General features: G+C 35.3%; 1 protein-coding gene across 2 annotated transcripts; it reads right to left on the bottom strand.

The window, feature by feature from the left end:
• Positions 1–2,191: 2,191 nt before the first annotated feature.
• On the bottom strand, positions 2,192–8,415 carry LOC130717575 (digalactosyldiacylglycerol synthase 1, chloroplastic). Of its 2 annotated transcripts, none has more exons than XM_057567840.1 (7): positions 7,841–8,415; positions 6,777–6,809; positions 6,174–6,261; positions 4,784–5,268; positions 4,430–4,696; positions 3,928–4,277; positions 2,192–3,067 (listed from the first exon to the last, which is right to left on the bottom strand). In XM_057567840.1, exons 1-7 carry the CDS (start codon positions 8,330–8,332, stop codon positions 2,545–2,547), a joined length of 2,238 nt encoding a protein of 745 aa, XP_057423823.1. In that variant the 5' UTR covers positions 8,333–8,415; the 3' UTR covers positions 2,192–2,544. The 2 variants fall into 2 exon arrangements, with proteins under 2 accessions (XP_057423823.1, XP_057423825.1); XM_057567842.1 differs by having other exon boundaries at positions 7,791–7,909.
• Positions 8,416–20,222: the final 11,807 nt, after the last annotated feature.

Genomic DNA, 20,222 nt, shown 5'->3' with positions numbered 1-20,222 from the left:
GAGGCCACCTAGTTATAAGCTATTTCTATGGACATGTGTTAGAACTTAGAAGGTTGAACTACCATGCACTAGCTAACAAAAGCGATAACCACCAAGAAAATTAAAAGAAAGAAAGAAAGAACTTGCCTAACTATTCTAGATCCGAACTATTTTAATTTTATGTTATGCGTTTGTTAATATCGACATTATTCTTCCTATATTTAATTGTTGCTAGAGACAAAGCCAAGTATCATAGATTGGTAATTTGTAAAGGAGTAAGATGGTGACAGTGTTTAAAATGTTATCCATCCTAATGAAGAACAAGAGAATGGAATAAAATGTTTTCTTAACGAAAAGATAGACCACACTGACATCAATTCTTTCAAGTGTATATATCTTAAAACTATAATCATATGATTGAAGATGATGGGATAGTAAGCAATACTTGAAAGATACTTGAGTAACTTTCTTTATGTCATTGGATTATGGACAATAGATCTCCATACATGACGAAACCAATAAACAAAATGGCTTTCCGAATATCACTGAAACTGTGATCTACTGCCTAACTCATGCTGCTACCCTTGATGGCGAATTTTGGTAGAGAATTGCAAAAGTCACAATATTACCATATTATAAAATTAAAATTGTGTTGTTTGTGCTGGTAGCATATCTTGTATAATAAACAAAGGTTTTGAGGGTTAGTGCCTCAGAAAGTATGGACAACTCCAAGTTAGTTAATTAATTACATTTTTAATATTTCTCGAGCTACTTCACTATCAAGATCACGTCAATTGCCATTCCTTTCTGTTTTGAACTTCCAGCGCTTTGGGAAATTTTTCTTGGACATCATTGTCTGAAGTTACATTTGTTTCTCCTTCTTATAAATGTGCTCTATATATATTCAAATTATATTCATCAAGTAGGTCGGTGTGTTAGGTCGGGTGGGTCGGTGGCACTGAGTTAGTCGGGGTAGCACCAGGATGGCGTCGGGTCGGGCGATTGGCGTCGGGTCTGGTAGGTTGACGCCAAGCCAGACAGGAAAAATGGGTGGCTCAGATTTAGGGTTTTGTTCGTCCTGACACGTTCGGGTCGACCATGCCTGTTAAGGTCGTCTCAGCATGTTTAAGGCGACCAAGCTCGTTCAGGTTGGCCCGGTCGGTTCAGGTCCAATTAGTTCAAGTCTGGTTTAGGGGTAAAATTTTAAGGACTGATTTTAGTGTTTAAGTCAGCCAAACCCGTTCTAATCTACTCGGCCTACACCGTTTAGATTGGCTCGCGTTGGACGAGGTTTACAGAACAGGCCCAAATCGGGCGGGTCCGACGAGACTAGAGGAGATAGTCTGCACCAGGCGGGACAAGGCCTGCAATAGGCTGAGCAGGCCGACCAAACATAGAGAGTGGAAGAGATGAGAGAGAGGGAGAGAGAGACAAGAAAGGGAGAATTTTTTATGTAAAAGAAAGAATTATAAAAAGTTCTAAAAATATTTACATAACGGGTGAATTTCGATATTCATCCATTAAAAATTCACTAAGGATGAGATGAATGAAATTTTATTAAATAGATCATGGATGAATTGTATTTTTAAAACAATTTTTATCAGATCTTTAACGAGTTAATTGGTTGTTTTTAAGCAACTCACCCATTCATTTGATACCTCTAATTGTGAGTGATGAAGAGTGAGGGGATTCAGGCCTGCAAAATTTTAGGCCATGAATCAACTTTCTCAATTCTGAAAACAATAATTGAGAGTGGATATGTGCCCTTTACTGCTCCTATATGCCTGCGCGATTGTTTGTGTTATTGTTGGTCTCAAATGAGACTCACACATACATAATAGGGCAGATTTAGGGCAGTGGTCTCCTACATGTCTTATCATGCATAATATTTCACTTTTTGCTCAAAACTTCAAAAGTAGAAAGTTTATCTCAAGCTATGTATAGTGCCAGCCTCACCCTCAAATTCTTCACAAGTAAACAATATCAGTTTTGTAAAAACCTACTAACATCAAACCAGAAGGTTAATACTCAAGAAAGTCCTATTGAACTAGATCAACTGTTGCAAAATTAGTAGTATCCTCTCCTCTGATTAGTTCAAAAGCAAGAGTTGAACACCACTACTACATGTTAATTATATCCTGTGCATCCATAGTAATTTCTACCAAAATCCGAAAAGCCTATAAAACACTTGTGTCTGAACTTGCGAACCATATAACCAGTCCAACCTTCTTAGTTTGTACCCTTGGTTGTCATACAACCAGTCCAAATAAGAAATGAGTATTGAAGCCATTTAACTCCCAACAATTAGGTGGGGAAGAATGAATTGACAATGTATTCTGATAATAAGAAAACTAAAAAACTAACAAAAATGGACTGAGCTTAGTCAACTACTAATTTGCCAATAACTATAATACAAGGCAGAAACTACAAATTCAGACCAGTAAATCTATTCACTAGGCTTTAAAACGATTTTTAACCTGTGAGGATTTTAGATGAAGGTATTTACAGTGCTTGTCATAGTCAGGTGTCTAAAATATTGCTCCAGTAATTGAATTTAGTCAATCTTCACCAGCCATATATGGGATTTTCTACCTGTGGAGGCAACAGATGAAGGTCTTTACTGTGCTGCTTGTCATAATTACGTGTCCCGGGTATTGCTCCAGTACAAAGTCGTAAGAACTCATTCCCAGTGAGACAGTAGTGAGCAAATGTTAATCCTCCATCTACTATTTCTGACAGATTAGGCATTGATAATGAATGAGCAACGAGTTTTCCATTATCAGTACTCGATTTTTCCTTGTTCATCACTCTGTCGAGCTCAGAATATTCCATAAATCTTTTAGTAGCAGCCTCCCAAGAAAGTTGATATCTTTGCTCTGGTGTAAGAGGATGAGGATCCTTCTCTAATGCTTCTTTTACTTTTGCCACGAAGTCTTCAGATGTCTTGTAAGTCAAACAGTTTGGGAATGACCTGAAGAACTCATTTGATGGATGATCAGCACAAACTACAAACTTTCCCATGGCAAGAGCCTCAGCCGTAGCAGTACAGAGCACATCACTAAGACTAGGATTAATGAAGACTTTGTACCTTCAGGGAAGTAGATAAATAGCGTCAAAATTAGAACAAAAATTGATAAAAGCAGGTTCAGTATCTGTGTCTTGGGCGACACAGTACATGACTCAGTTAAAGGGTGTGTGTTCACATTTATGAAAGAATTGTAATGAATAGTGTACTTTCCTAACCACAATTAACTCACTTTATGAAGATAGGTGAAAGTAAACATTAACTAATTGCATGTTTCAACATATGAAACTTCAAATAGTTATTTTCTTCAGTACAAAATTAAGTATGATTGATGATAATGTGATCCTTTCCTGTGAATATATCAATATTAAGGATGGAAATCCGTCAAGCCCCTCGTAGGGGCCTATGACCTGGCCTACCACAGGCGCAGGTCAGGGCTAATCAATAAATAAGATCAATGTTTTTATGAAAAACTATTTCACTAAAAAAATGCTAGGCTTTTGGCTTATACAGAAAGCCTTTAGACCAAACAGACTGGCCTATCAAGGTAAATATAAATGATATAAAAATACTTTTAATAATGATATTACTATTACATTAGATGTTTCTTATAATATCTTAAAATTATATACTCTTTGACTTATTTAAAGATTTAAACATGTTGGTCTTCATAAAGATTTGACCAAATAAGTTGAGTTAGAGATAGAATTCTAACTTATTGAAATATGTTACTAGGAGATAGGCTTTTAGGCCAATCTAGACTTTTAAGAGCTGAGACTAGACTTAAAACATGGACTACATCAGGCCAACATGCCATGCTCGGCCCTTGAGTTTAGGAAGTGGGCTAGGCTCAGACCTTAGAAAGTCCAACCTTGCGAATGTTTCTAATAAATTGTGTAGCACGAATTTCAAATTATTCTTACCCATGAAGACAATCCTCAGCATGATCCCTTCCTTTCTGAAAATTAATATTCAAACCCAACCTTTTGGCTGTACTCTGAACTTCACTAGCATCTTCTCCATTACCAAATACATCCAACTTGAAGCCATCAAGTTCACTCTTACGCGTTGCTAATAAAGATATTAATTCCTTATATCCCTTTGCCCAAACCATCTTTCCCAAGAAATATGCCCCTTTTGTGAAGGCTTTCTGCCCAAGCTCTCTATCTGCAGCAATTTTTTCTCCAACGTTTAAGAACTTAGGATTCACACCGTGAACATTACAAATTACTGACTTGGGTAAATCCTGAGTGGCAGCAGAAAGACGAAGAACCTGAACATAAATGATAAATAACTTAATTAGTTCCTTTTTTCTCATTTGTAATCTAACTCCATAACAAATTAATGAAGAAGAAATATCAAAATCGTTTGTATTTATTTCACATATTAATGCTGGCTAACATATTAGGATGATAAATACCATACCTTGTTGCAGTATGCTCTCGTAACCCAGTTGTTTATGTGTTTCACCAAAAAAGCTTGGAAGGCCCCATTTTTCTCTCTCTGGATATATTCTAAGTAATTTGTGTGGACAATACCGACAACATGGTTGAATTTCTTTGTCCAACGCTTACCATGATGATACCAATTCAAATGTTCTGGTTCTTCCAGAATAGCAATGTCAGCATCCCTAGATGGTATAAATTGAGAAGTATCTCCAGCGGCTATTATACTTCGCCTCGCTTTTGAAAACTATGCACAAGAAGGACAATGTATGAGAACTGAATGTAATTTGATGTGAAACCTGGAAGACTATAAATATCATCATAGAGAAGCTACCTTCCCAGGATAAAAGGATATCTTGAAGTCTGCTTTAAAACCAATACTTTCCTCAAGCCAATTACGTATATAAATCTCCTGTTCTTCTGGTGAAGTGAAAGTGAGATTGCTGGGATAAACTAGCTCTTGATCCGATGTACAAAGCCACGGAACTAGCAGTGTGACTTTCTGCTTTGTAAACTGTGATAGATATGCAGCTCGGAAGAGTGGATTTATAGCAGTTCCTGTCATCCAAGGAAGACTAGCAGTTGTGACTATTGCAACATGCCTTTTATCGTCTGACATATCATGCTTTGTATGGTCTGTCCAGAATCCGCCATCATACTGGTGCCCTGTACTCTGAAGAACACTTGCTATTCGCAAATCCAATTCATCATTTATGTTCCCATTTCCAAGAACAGAAAATTCTTCTCCAGAAAAGGAGTGCGGTGGAAGTTGGTTCTTACGTTTGGTATACAAGCTTTTAACTATCTTGTCACGTATATCTGCAATGAAATTTGGACAAAGCATAAAATAGAAGAGAAGATAACGTGAGCTATACACCAGGTGACTCATAAATGTGATGCATCTTTCTCAAACTAGAAAGTTATGATTAAGAAGGTGAACTCATCAAGCCCACTGACAGACACTAAGGTAATGGACCATCATGTCAAATCACAACACCAAGTTACATAGTTGTCCTTACTTTATACAACAAAGGTTCTGCTCTGACTTCACAACGTTTACACTTAGTTTGGTAAGAGAGAGTTGAATGAGAGAGATAGGATAGATGGAGTTAGAGGTGAGATTGTACTTCCACCTTCATTTGGTTCATCTAACACTGTAGCAGAAAGAGAGAATTATGGGGGGCCACCCCACTTTTTATCAATCTCTTCATTTTGAGAAGAAATGATACATATTGATATTGCTTCATTTTTTACTTTCCAATTTTGCCCCACTTACCATTTTGATCATTTATATAAATATTTAAAAAACTTATGGTTAAAAATGTGTTTTGATATGAAAAGTGACACTCTCTTTCTCCTTTATCTCTATCATACCATACAATCCATACAATCCACTCTATTTCTCACATATTTCTCTCTACTTATCTTCTCTCTTCTATATCTCTCTCTTCTCTACCAAACGAAGCGTTAGTTACATCATAAATTATTCAGAAAAAAAATTCTCGAGTTCAAACCGTGGTAAAGGGGATGACATGGAGGAACCAACTTGGTGGTCAATGAAAACAAGAATATAGAAACAGAAAAAATGTTCCAGCATAAGAGAAGATATTGCTAGAGAACATTGTAGATTAAAATAGAAGGAAAGCATACAACTTTTCAGTGGATATATTAAAATGAAAACCATGGCAATGAAAACCCAACAGAAATTATGGATGTCCACATACCTCTTCTGACTCCAAGTTGATCCAAAAACGGTCCAGATTGTCTAACAAAATAGGCCAGAAGTTCCGGCACATCCAATGGGGGAACTTCCTGCAAGAATATGGAGTGAAAATATTAACTAATGTTCCTGATTCAAATCAAGATCCCAGGTGCAGAACATACAAGAATCCATCCTCGGGAAAGTTGATGAAACATACATAACAAGGACATTCTTATTGCAGAACCAACTATTAATTTTAGCACTTTTATGATGATTGAGTCACTTGGCTCCAATTCTGATGTATCCAATATTATTCAACAAATTGTTCTGATGTATCCATTGGAACATAAACTCACAAAGTTAAATCTTGGCATACCATAAAAAAAGAATATTTGCCCAGTAACTGAAACAGTTATTTTAACATAATTAAGAAAAATCTTACAACTAGTGCACTTCATGCACAGTTTTTCTATTTGGTGCTGACATTCACATCCTATTGTGTGGGTCTGACAACGGAAAGTTAGAATCATAAAGTTACATGCAATTTTTCCTTCACACAAGAGTGCATAATACTTGATTAGGTATATTAGTACCAACAAGAGAAAAGGAACAATAACAAACCAACCTTTAATTCTTGAGCCTCCTTGCACATTGACTTCTGCAAGAAATAAATTGAGAATGAAATCTTTATTGAAAACAAAAATAAACGTATATTATCCACCACATGATCAGAAAATAAAACATAAATTTGTTCATACTTGAACGTTTAAGAGCTAGGGGACATAAGGGTTGGGGAGGGATGAAGAGTGAAGGGGCCAAGGTTCAAACCCTGGTGAAGGAGCTAAATTACTAACATTATTACTAACAGCTAACATTTGCCTAAAAAAAAAAACATGCTTGGGCTTAATATACAGAGAGATAGAGAGTGTGATTGTAATTGATGATGGCAATAAAATTCCTTCTATAAAATTAGCAAATCTTTAATAGGCCCATCATTCAAAAGTCAAAACATTGTCAGAGTTAGATGCTAATAAAATGTCATTTCACACAATATCGCAGCTACAGATTGAGGCCATAAAACCATAACCTATATTAAATTCAACAAATGACCAAAAAGATCACAACTCAAGGAGACAGCAAGCACACTCATGTTGTAATGCAATCACTCAACAACTTCATATTCATCCCCAAACTTTTCTGTACAAAACCTTCTTCTTCATCTCCTAAGCCCCAAAATAATGTACATATACCCACTATTCGCACATTCTACTCCAGGGCTCGGCCTCACTTTCTTTTCAATAAATCTGTCCACAGTCATCCAACATTGTACATTCTTTCAGAAATAAATAACTGACAAGTTTATAACAAAAACAAATGAAGTTCCTTTGCAATATTTGCTCCAATAAACTATGTAATTTGACCACCACAGTCTATTCATTAATTCACTATTCTCCCAATGCAGAAAACTCCTTTCCTAACTTCTCCTTTTAATACCGGAGGGCAGAGAGTGCACAAGTGCAAAATCATGTTCCTAGTGGAAACTTATTCATAAGATAGCATCTATTAACAAGCACCCCAATCTCAATTTTCACTAACAAAATGCAAAACAACAACATAAACAAGTTCTACCATCTCTAACCTCATTCTAGGGTTAGAAAACAGTTGAAATTAGTAAGAGAAGGCACATACGAAGCTTGATTTCAATTTCTCAACAAACTCGCTATTCTTCTCGAACTCTCTGAGCCTTGTCTTCAACGCACGAATGGGCTCCCAATCCCTATGGCGGTGTTCATCCCAGAACTCCCTGCAATTCAACCTCTTCCAGCTGTTGCGTTTCCCTTTCTTGACCCCATCAAACCCTAGAAATCCATCCACACCCTCCACCTCCGACTCGAAGGCCTCCCTGATCGCCGATAGGTCAATCAGAACCCTACCCGACCTCGCCGGCCGCCACGTCGGGATCTCCGAGAGCTTCGGGCGGAGATTCTTGACGAAATCGACCTCGGCCGGCAGCGGCGGAAGGCTCGAGGAGAAGGGCGTGGCGAGGGCGAGGTTGGTGAAGGAGTTGGCGCGGTCGCGCATGAGGCGGAGATCCTCGCGCCAGCCTCTGGAGAGGAAGGAGAAGGCGTTTTTGCCGCCGTTGTTGCAGGAGGTAGGAGGAGGTTGCGGGTGTGTGGCCATGGCGATTGGCGAAGTGTTATGCGGAAAGTGGTGCGAAGAAGAAGAATAAGGATTGAAAAGTGAAAGAGGGAGATTGACAAGGTTTTGATGTTCCCATTCCCAAGCTTTGGAGGAGCTCACGTGGAATTAGGGTTGGGTTGGATGGATTTTGGTCAAAATAAAATCCGAACCGATAAAAATTGTCTGGATTGTGTTGGATTTCACAAATTTCTTCTTCGGACCCGATCTGAACCAACCCGATGAAGTTCGAATTGTGTTGGATTGATTGATTGGGTTGCTATATTAAAATAATAATATATCTGAAATATTAAAAAATCTTGGGAAAAATTATTATAAATTTAGAAAAAGTTATAAAATTTACTTAATATGTTATATAACTAAATAGCATGAAAAAGACATAAAAAGTCATATCAAATAACATGAAATAATACCACATAAATGACATATAGCCAAATATCATGAAATCATAAAACTTTATTACCAAATGACATGAAACAATCTAACATAAATAGTACCTAAAAAGTGAAAAATAACACTAAATGTCATGACATGATACATAGAACTTAGATGTCTCCAACATGTCAAATAACTATATATAAACATGTAACAAATAACTACGAACAAATATTCTAAGTTCAATTATGACAAATTAATACAAATACTTAAGTCTTAAAGTTTCAAACGTCATCACTCCGACACTAGCACTCCAAGTATGAGTAAAATTATAAAAACATTATTATTATATGTATGGGTTCTGGGTTGGGTTGGATGGATTTGAACTGAATCCGAAATCCGATCCGAACTTGGTTGCGTTGTAGTAAAATCCATCCGATTAACCCGATTGTCCGATCCAACCCGCCTTTTTTCTATTGGATCGGATTGGGTTGGACGAGTTCATTGGATCTACCCGGCCCATGTTCACCCCTACGTGGAATGACCATATGACATGGGAGTATGGGACTAACGCTTTGTTTGGACTACAAGAAAAAATAATGTAGAAAATTGGAGACAAGATAGGAAAAAGGAAAATAAGAAGGACACATGTTTTAATTCTATTGGTGGTTAAAATAAATTTCCAAATGTCTTCTTCTGATTGGTCCACAATTAATGACTTTTCATTGGTCCAAATTGATGAATCAATAAATCAATTATCTCAAAACTTAATTCATTCAATCAATACATTTTGAAATTTAAATTTTGAATCATGCTTACATAGGAACTAGTGGTATAACCCGTGCGCTGCACAGAATTTTATATTGAAATTTTTAATAAATAAATTAGTTTTTGTATATATGTAATTTTAAAATTATAACCAAGTTAATCGTGTATAAGTCAACCGTGTAATAATATATGAAGAGAAAAAATGGAATAAATAAATGAAATTTTGTTGTACACATCAAACATTTTCAAAAACTTCCTTAAACACTACATTTATAGTACTGGTCTGTTGTTTACCCGACTCATCCAGTATACAAAGTTTAAGATTGAGCATAAAGAGCTACATATAACGACCATGAGTGAAGACGGGACTCGGAAGGAAGAGTCCAACCTGAGATAGTGTTTGTCCTTGACTTTTATTTATGGTCATCGCAAAGCATACTGCAATTGGAAATTATCTTCTTACGAATTTCATTCGAAATTTGGAATCAAGTCTATTCTTGAAATGTGCCCTTTTTCATTAGTATTTGCTCATGTGATCACAGTTGCACCAATAACACGTTCGCCAAGTTCATCCACAATTAACCTGGTTCCATTGCATAAACCTGTTGTTTGGTCTATATTTTTCAAAAGCATGATTGATGTATCAATTTTCAATAAGAGTTTGTGGTTTGGCATTTTTAAACTTTTAGTGTCATTCAAAAAAAATTTGGTAAACCACTCACCTCGAATTTCAAAATCCTCATCAGATCGCAAGGCAGAGTCGAAGCTTAGATATTCATGTTCTGGTGCTCTGCACAACAAAATTTTCTATTATATTTGATACATCGATTTATACTTATATTATGTAAACTTTATGTTGATGAATCATAATGAAATCAGAAATTAATATGCCAATGAATGAGATAAGGATTTACCTTGACTTTTATTTATGCTTTATAAAATAATTGAAATGTGATTAATAAAAACATGTAAATACAACTTACCTAGACTTTTTTGCCCGTTCGTTGTTCAAAGAAGTTTTACACTGTGTTGATTACATAAGGCAAATAATTACTTATAAACAAAGAAAAAATTAGAAAGAAAATCAAATGATAATAAAGATGAAGATTTTAAAAGAACTTAGATTCATATCATAAAAGTAAATATTTGTGGTTTAACACTGATAACTCAACCTTAATCTTAAAGAGAGAAAAATAAATCAACATAAAATGCTCAATAATTCAATTCTATCTATGGGAAACAACTGATTTCTAAATATTAAATATTAAAGAAATTTCTTGTAAATGTTCTTGTGTCATTAATACATACCTTGTGTACTTCTTGTTGTTTGTTTTCAATATTTTCTCCTTTGGATACTTTCTCTTCTTTAACAAAGTTCTCCCAGATCTAAAAACAGTTAAATTTAACAATAGTGAACAGGGAAAGAAAATGGGTAATTTCAAACATTAATATTGGGAATCGCTGGCCCCGGTGTCATGAAGAGCTCTTTCACATTTACTTCTAATAAAAACTATTAGAATAATAGAATTCATTCCAAGTTAACCTAGAATTTACATGAAATTGGGCAGGTTTATTATTGGCAGGTTTCTCCATTGAATCAAGGATATAACAATTTAAGCATTGTAAAAATTTCTTCGTAAAATGATTATCCTCTATCAGACATGACATATCTACTTTTGCTTGCATCTTGTTTCCTTTCTCCGGAAAACCATTCCAGCTCCTAAAATTGTTTCTCATTAAAATATACTTAAAATTTTGGCTCCTTGCAAAATCCACCAGAGTTTCTGAAAAGCAATCAAAACCCATATACATAAGAAATTCAAATAAAATAAGTAGTGACTCATGTTTTAAATCTTATAAATGGTTGATGTTAGTTAAAATTGACTTCAATAGGAAAAAATATAAGAAAAATTTGGAAAAAAACCGGCAATAAATAATTTAACATCAATTACCGAGATCCTATATTGTGAAAGACTTCCTTAAACACAATATTTTTTTGTGCACTTCACCATATTATTTTCATGTCTAAAATTAATATTTGTCAAGCAACCACTTATTCCAAAAGCTTAAGTCATAAAGACTCTGATACCATGTCAAGCAACCACTTATCCCAAAAGCTTAAGTTGTTGGGTAAGGGCAACTTTAATGGTTTTATATTATATTCTAACAATATTTTCAATCATTTTCTTGACCTCAGCCTTGAAAGAGCTACATACAATTGCCCATGATGGAAAACTGGCCGAGGAAGGAAGAGACTAACAATGATTGTCCCTAACTTTTATTTTCAGTCATTGCAAAACATAAACACACTAGGAATTTTCGTCTTTTAGCAAGTAATTTCTAATCCCGTATGATATATTTCCACAATCAAATTTCCATATTTTCTATATACTTTATCTTAAAAGTAGTTTAACAAAAATATGGAGAAAATACTGAAATTAATTTTTATAATAGATTTAACGGTAAAGTATGTTCATGTAAAATATTCTTTTCCCATGAAAACTTTTTATCTTTTAATTTATCTTATCTCGTTGAACATATTTTCACTATCTAATTTCTGAACTTTTATTTAGATTTAAATTCAAAACTTGCAATAAAAAGCACATATAAGCTTAATTGAAATTTTGATTCTTAACTCCCAATAAAAGCTGGTGCAGAGAAGGCAAAAAAATGTAAGAGTTTTGATTAATTTACACTCACTTCTTCTATCTCATTTCTACTCCGTTCATCTTATTGTTTCTCTTTTCCTTTCCTATCACATAATCTATCATATATCTCATTTTCTCTTTTCTCTTCGTATCTCTCACTTGGTGTAATCACTAATAACTTCTCTTCTTATCTCTCACTCATAAGCGCACTTGCATTCTTCACACCCTTTGCCTGCAAATTTTACACTTAGAGTACGCATGCATCCTTGGGGTGCCATCCTTAGAGCATTTTTTCCACTTCCACTAATCCTCCTTAGAAACCAATTGCACAATTTAAAGCTTCTTCAGTACTTATATGAGCCTTGAAAAAAGAATGTCAACAATAGTTATGTCAAAACAATATTAAAACAAAGATAAACCATAGAATGATAGATAAAATTTTCAAAACATTACAAATTTGAAAGTTACCTTACATTTATAGCATATAGGTGCGTACTTGTTTATCTGCCTTCTCCTAAAAGAGAATGATTCAAAATTCAAACTCATATAGAAAATTTGCAAAGCAATTACTGATAACAATTTCAATATAAATAGAAAGAGGAATTAATTCTTTGAAAAACTAAAGAACGAACCAAAGGAAATAGGGCTTAGAGAATTTAAGCCATCTCATATCTCCTCACAATTACAATCTATCTATATATATTAGAAAAGAACAACTTCTAGCATGTCGTGTCGCTCTCACAGGCCAAGTTAGTGACGTGTCGCTCCCAGATTAATTCTCACTTAATTATTTACACGTCAGCTTTTCCACCTATTAATTCTCATTTAATAATTTACACATCAGTTTTTCCACCTTGGCCCTATTTGCCACATTAAATTTTAGATTTGATTAGGATTTAGGTTGTTTATTTCTTGATTTAATCTTAATTTATTTTTAATTTATTTTTAGAGCATTAATTAATTTTTATGGTATTTTTATTGAATTTTCGGATTTTTAATTAATTCAGAATTTTATGAGTTTTTATTGTGATTTGCTAAATTTTGATAGTTTTTATCTATATTTATTTAGTACCTTTTTAAATTTTAGATTTGATTAGGATTTAGGTTGTTTGTTTTTATGTATCTTTTTTAGATAGTTTCTGTTAAAAAAATCTTCCTAAAAAATATTGTTTTTTATATAGAGTATCAATATCAATCTATATTAGAAAATAAAAAGGGTTAGTAGAGCAAAAAAACCTTCATACGTTCTCTATCTCTAAATACTCACACAATTTTCTCTATTTCTCCCTTCTTCATCTCAACCATGGCAAACCTCAAATCATATATGCTTCAAAAACAACATGGACCTTCACTCACTTCAATTAAATTTTTCATTATAAATTTATCCCCATCACAATTGAGAATTTTTTTTTATGGTTACCAAGGGAAATCACAATTGAGATTTGAGAGTGCATGTTCTTCAAACTCAAAAATGAGTTTCTCACTTCTTGCTTCAGCCTCTTTGTTCCATGTATGTAAAAAACAATGCTTTGTGGCTTTGTAGACTAAGAATTGTTATCACTCAAAAGTCAAAGGCATATCATTTTCCTCATATCTCTGGTAGTCCTTCTTCTTCAATTTTAATGATTCTTTCATGTAGTTCTAGAAGTGTCTTTTGTTCGCCAAAGCATGTTTTAACCCATTCTATGTTTCATTATTATTGTTTTGTAATGTTCATGTATTAATGTGTTTGTTGATAAAAAAAAATTAACATTGATAGATGAACATCCCATTTATTTTTTTTTCATTGTTATGTATGTTATTTCAACATTTATCTGTTCTCACTGGTCATGAAAGGTGAATTGTTTTCCATTTGTTCTCACTTTTTAAGGGGGGATTAAAAGTTTCTTTGATGTTGTAAGCTTATGAATTAGGCTAACCAGATCTTACTGCAGTGTGTTATCCAAATCTTAAGGTTAATGGCCATAAGTACGTACTTTAATTTGAGGCATGTACTACTAACAAAGATTGAGATATAGGTGCATTTGAATGTATGTGAACATTTATACAAACATAGTCTTAGTGACTAACATAAGCGAGGTGAGATCAATAAAAAAAATATTGTGCATATAAAATAAAAATCAGAAAAATTCACTAAAAATACCATAAAATTTAATTAATACTCTAGAAATAAATCAAAAATAAATTAAGATAAAATCAAGAAATAAACAATCTAAATCCTAATCAAATCTAAAATTTAAAAAAGTATTTTTTATGAGAATATAATTAACTTGAGATCAATAAAAAAAATATTGTGCATATAAAACAATAGAAAATATATATTTTTTAATTAATCGAGGTATGTGGAAAAGTAGTGTGATTCATTTCACCTTGCAATTTAGATTTTTTCATAGTTTGGGTGGGATTCTTCTACAACTGAATACCTATAGGTTAGTGTTAATTTGGAATTGCCAAATCCTATTGCTATCAGGCTGATTTAGTGACGTGTCGTTCTCACGTTAATTCTTAATGACGTGTCATTCCCACGTTAATTCTCATAAAAAAAATTCCACGTGTCATTCTCAGGTTATTTCTCATAATAAAATATATTTTTAAATTTTAGATTTGATTAGGATTTAGGTTGTGTATTCCTTGATTTTATCTTAATTTATTTTTTATTTATTTATAGAGTATTAATTAATTTTTATGGTATTGTTATTGAATTTTCGGATTTTTAATTAATTTAGGATTTTATGAGTTTTTATTGTGATTTGCAAGATTTTGATAGTTTTTATCTATATTTATTTAGTACATTTTTAAATTTTAGATTTGATTAGGATTTAGGTTGTTTATTTCATTATTTTATCTTAATTTATCTTATTATTGATTTAAGTTGTTTATTTCTTGATTTTATCTGTTGGTCTTTTATTTTATTGATTTATTTTTAGAGTATTAATTAATTTTTATGGTATTTTATTGAATTTTCGGATTTTTATTTAATTCATGATTTTATGAGTTTTTATTGTGATTTGCTAGATTTTGGTAGTTTTTATCTATCTTTAGTTAGTATCTTTTTTTAATTTTAGATTTGATTAGGATTAAGGTGATTTATTTCTTGATTTTTTGTTGGTGTTTTCAAGTATCCTTAGACTTTAATTACGATAAAAAAATTAGAATATATTTTTAAGAAAAATACAATGAGAAATAAATTCTATGATTCCTGTCTACTAAGTTAAGACACAACCCCAAGTCCTAATTCTAAAAGAAGGAATTATCTATCACTCTAATATAATCCTCATGAAACAGGAATGGTCAGTCAGCCAATTATACATATTCCTTCATTACCAAGATAACTGCACTAGATACTTATGTTTTATCTATGTCAGCCTGCTACATGATGACACCATTGTAAACATGAGGGAGCATGGTTTTCTAATAACAGGATGTTTGCTTGAAAGGCTTCTCCTGATTGCTTGATGGGCATTATCAGTTTGAAATACAATCAAAAGTTAAAAACTTTATTTTCCTAGATCTCAAAAGTTATCTGAACAGATATTTTTCTCTTCAAAGTCCAATTACTATTTAAGTTGATGTGGTCATTGCTGGATTTTGTTGGGGTGCAACCTTAAGAATTAAGTTAGATTTCCTTCCTAGGTCTTTTGTTTTAAGTAATTTTAACTGTCCATTACCACCTATGAAGAAGTAAAGGGCTATAGAACAGTGCTAAATCTAAATTAGGGCTATGAACATAAACTACAAATATTACACTGATTAAGGCCATGAGATGGTATGAGAAAAATGATAATTTGATTTAAACGGGTAAAGTACAATTTTTACTCATTTAACTTACGATTAAGAAAAAGTAACCAAAACATAATGCAATAAGGGGAAGACAAGTATGGTAACATATATAGAGAAGAAAAAGAAATAAGTAGACAATCACAAGATCTCTATTGTAAGACCCAAGATTTTAAGCTTAGGATCAGTGGAAGAGATTTCCATTTATGATTAGGGGTGATGTATTGTGAAGGGAAACCTGAACTAGAGTTTACCAAATGAAATAAATTTATGAAGGAGAAAGTTCAGGAAAAGTCAAAGGATCGTATCGAAGTCGATAAAAGTTATAGCACGATCGTTATACGCTTAAACCTAGGTCAGAAACCCTAATATATAGCTAATTTTCACTTTTAGGCACGACGGAAGTTAATTCCAAAAATCTTCAGAGAAATGTTAGAACTTCTCTTTTTCCATATATCACAATCGTTTCGAGGCGAAACTCTAGGATCTACGAACGTCCGATTCCAATCATCGGAAGTTTGCCGAAACCGAATCCCTGGTATTTCAAAACCCTAGAATTTCTCGACGATGAAGACTTTTTCTATTCAGAGCTTCAAATGAATATTCTACATGCGTACACCCATTTCTCTTGATGATTTCAATCTTTCTTCCGAAGGAAGTTTTCCATTCCGACATTCGATGCAAAAAGCAACTTATCGGGTAAAATAGTTTTATACCGACTATGCATTAGTTGCCAAAAATACAAGGAGACCTCTTTATAGTTTTGGAATTCTTTTGCCAAAACATATCTATTAATTCACGGAGAATGACGCCGGAAAAATCAGATTCGCGAAACTTTCATTTTCCCGCGAATTTCCAACCTTTATATATAGCAAAGAAAGGAAGAAAAACTCAAATTTTCCTCCATTTTCTTCATCAAGGCCGCGAGTTCTACAAGGGAGGGAGAAGAGAAAATTTTCTTCATCGTTTGCTTGATCGTCGATCAATCAGTTGCTACTTCAAGGCTTCGAGGTATAGTCACTAATCCTTACCTCTGATCGCTTTTTCCATAGCTTTTCTGTAGACTTTTCTGAGCTGATAGTTTATGGGTTTTTGCAAAACTATCCTGAATCTTTCATTTCTGATTCTAAACCTCTTCTATATGTGCCCAAGATCACTTCTTCCGGATTAGATTTTCCGTTATGTCGCCGGAATTCCGCCGGAATCAATTTTAGCCTTAAATACCCATTTTTGGAGTTTTTGAGGTAAAGCTTCAACCTTTAGGCTGAAAACTATCGCCTTAGCTTAGTGCTAGTAGGATTAGTTGTCATAAACGTCGTTGGTGACGTCCCTGCAAAATTTTATTTTTGGGATTTCAGTTTTGAAAATCCTAAGTTAAAAATCATGACCAAAATACCCCTGCGACAGTTTTTGATCCGATAATTTTTCCGAGTTCAGAATACCCTTAGTTACGGCTTATGAAAGCATAGGAACCAAGTTTGATCGAAGAAAAATCGAGCCCCATAATTAGCCAAAGTGGCCGAGCCCTATTAAGGGGGAGGAAGAAATTTCCTTTTCCGAAAACTTGTCTTTTCGCGCTAGATTATCGTACCTTAGAGTATAGATTACTTCGAGTAACCTTAGTAAGTATCGATAGCTTAGTTTCCGATAGATTCTGATAGTATTCTGTGATTTTATTATAAAGGTGCTTTCGAGGATTTCCCCGAGGACCAACACTTTGAGTGCGAGGAAGCACTAGTTGATCATTCTGGAGAACTTTCAGGTGAGGGCTTTTCACTGAATCTCTAGTTAATGCTTAGGGTCGATGTTTCGACATTGTTTACTGTTTATGCACTGAGATTGTGTGTGATTGAAAATGTTTTCTGAGGCTTCGGCTGACAATGTAGATGATTCATCTACTGAATGTTTTTGAAGATTGACTTACATGCTATGTGCTATGTGGGTAATCTAGGATGTGTGGTGCATGCTTTATATGCTAAGTGCTAAGTGTTAATGTTGAGATTTCTTGATATATGACATGTTGTTGATTGTGATGACTTAAATATGCTGTACACTGGAAATCTGAGATTCTGAATGGTGAGAATAGCGGGCAGGTCATGCCGATTTTATTTTGAGAGTTTTGAGAAAGTTTGATAGGACGAACGAGGTTCGGGCCTTGATTTTGTTTAGTGGATCGAGACATCCTCTGGAAGCGACTTGGGATTGGGAGATCCTGCAAATGTATAAGACTTGCGATAAGACAAAATGGAATCTATTTTATAAAGAAAACTCATAAGACCTTAAATAACCTCTAAATCTTTAAGTAATGATAACAACCTCGAAGGAAGGCATTGGAAGTCAAATCATAGTTTTGGAAAAACGAGGAGTGTCGTCGGATCCAAGTGCAGCGTTTGTTGTCGTGCTGTTGGAGCAGCGTTTGTTGTTGTGCTGTTGGAGCAGCGTTTGTTTGTTGTGCTGTTGGAGCAGCGTTTGTTGTTGTGCTGTTGGAGCAGCGTTTGTTTGTTGTGCTGTTGGAGCAGCGTTTGTTGTTGTGCTGTTGGAGCAGCGTTGGTTGTGGTGCTGTTGGAGCAGCTATGTGTCGTTATGAAGTGTGTCTTTTGGTCGCAGAATCGACTTTACCTTAGGGTAAGCTTTTAGAGACTTTAACTTCCCTAGAACACGTGACGACGTGTCGAGTGAGGACGGAGACGTTGTTTGACTAATCATTTTGCATACATGCAACATTAATGAGGTATTAACACAGGACGTACTCTGGACCTCGTCGGTTTCCAAAATGGTCATAAGACCCGGAGTGCCGTGAAAGAGCGTTTGTAGACGTCTCTTGTAGCAGACCGAAATGGCAGACCTACGGGTTTACTGCTGATCTGACTACCCCTGTTGGAGTAAGAGACATCACGGGCCGAAATGGCACCACCGTGGCTGGTGAAGGGCTGATCCGATGATGTCCATCCGTTCCGGATTGCATATTGGTTGACTGGGTTAACCTGCATACATATCACGCAACATGCATACTGACTTAGTTGATGAGTGTGGTTGCTATTTGATAAACTTACTTGGAACATGCTAATTGTTATTATTGTCGTTATGATTTTGTGGAACATGCAACCCTAGGAATGATATCTCTAGTTATAAGCCTAAGTGGCTATCTATTAATTGTACCTATTGGGTTTATTATCTACATAGTTCTTTAGAGTTGACCCTCGCGTCTTCTGTGTGTGTTTTGGCGGACAACGCCTTTTGTCAGATGAATATTGCGGACTGGTACACCATGGTCCACCCTTCGGGGGGGATTAGGTATGAGATGATCGATCAGGACGACCCCGGGTCGTGGGTGGTTGACCCCGCGAGCCACCGAGCGACGTATTCGGGGCGTATCATGGAGGATCACGTGGACCGTGGAGGACTCTTGAGGTCAGGAGTGTTGAGGCGATGCTCTATCAGCTTCAACTTGCCACCGGGCGTTCACTGCGGACCAGGATTCGGAGGAGCACCGCCGCCACCGTCATCTTCAGAGGAGGAGGATCCCTCAGAGGAGATTCCAGTGGGAGTGCCTTCGGCAGGGTCTAGTGCACCCTCTGTTGCGATCATTGATGATCAGGGTTCGGGCCCTAAGCCCGTGAGTCCAGCATCGGAGCGTACTGCGGTTGCGAGGGGAGGACGGATAGGGTTGGTAGACTTGGTCGTTCTGGATTCTGATTCAGACGACGATCATGCTAGCACATAGTTTTGAGGGATGGTGTTGCGGGCACTTCACCCTTTTCTTTTGGTTTGTATATATTGCCTTCGGGCGTTACACTTTTCTTTCCGTCACTGGAGGTTTACTCGTGACGAGGTTACTACTACAGCGGGGGCTGTTTATATATTGTATATTAGTTCTGATTATTGATATTGTTGGGTTTTATTTAATTCAGTCTTGTCTTAGTTATTATCAAAAAAAAATATTCTCGTTTTTCCGCATTAAGTTTACTTTTGGTTACTAAAGTGACGCCACCGAAATCGGGGTGTTACATCTATGGCGCAAGCGACAGGGACGCATACCACACTTCAAGTCTTCAACCCCGCCCCCAAAAGGCTCCTCAAGGACATGCCCTCCGCCCCTGAAACCAACGCCGATTTGGATTTTCGCAAGTTGCATAGGATCATCGACAGGGAAGATGATTACCGCCAGAGGAGGCTCAACAGCATAATCTCCTTCTCTGAAGAAGGACCTCTACCTCTCGCTTTCCCACAATCCTCCTCAACGACAATGGCAAAGAGGTAACTTAATTTTTTTCCCCTTTATTTTTTGTGTCTGATGATGTAAC

This window comes from Lotus japonicus, chromosome 5 (assembly GCF_012489685.1).
Source record: "Lotus japonicus ecotype B-129 chromosome 5, LjGifu_v1.2".
Lineage (NCBI taxonomy): Eukaryota > Viridiplantae > Streptophyta > Magnoliopsida > Fabales > Fabaceae > Lotus > Lotus japonicus.
Note: the sequence above shows the minus strand (reverse complement) of the source record. Positions and strands in the feature narration are given on the sequence as shown.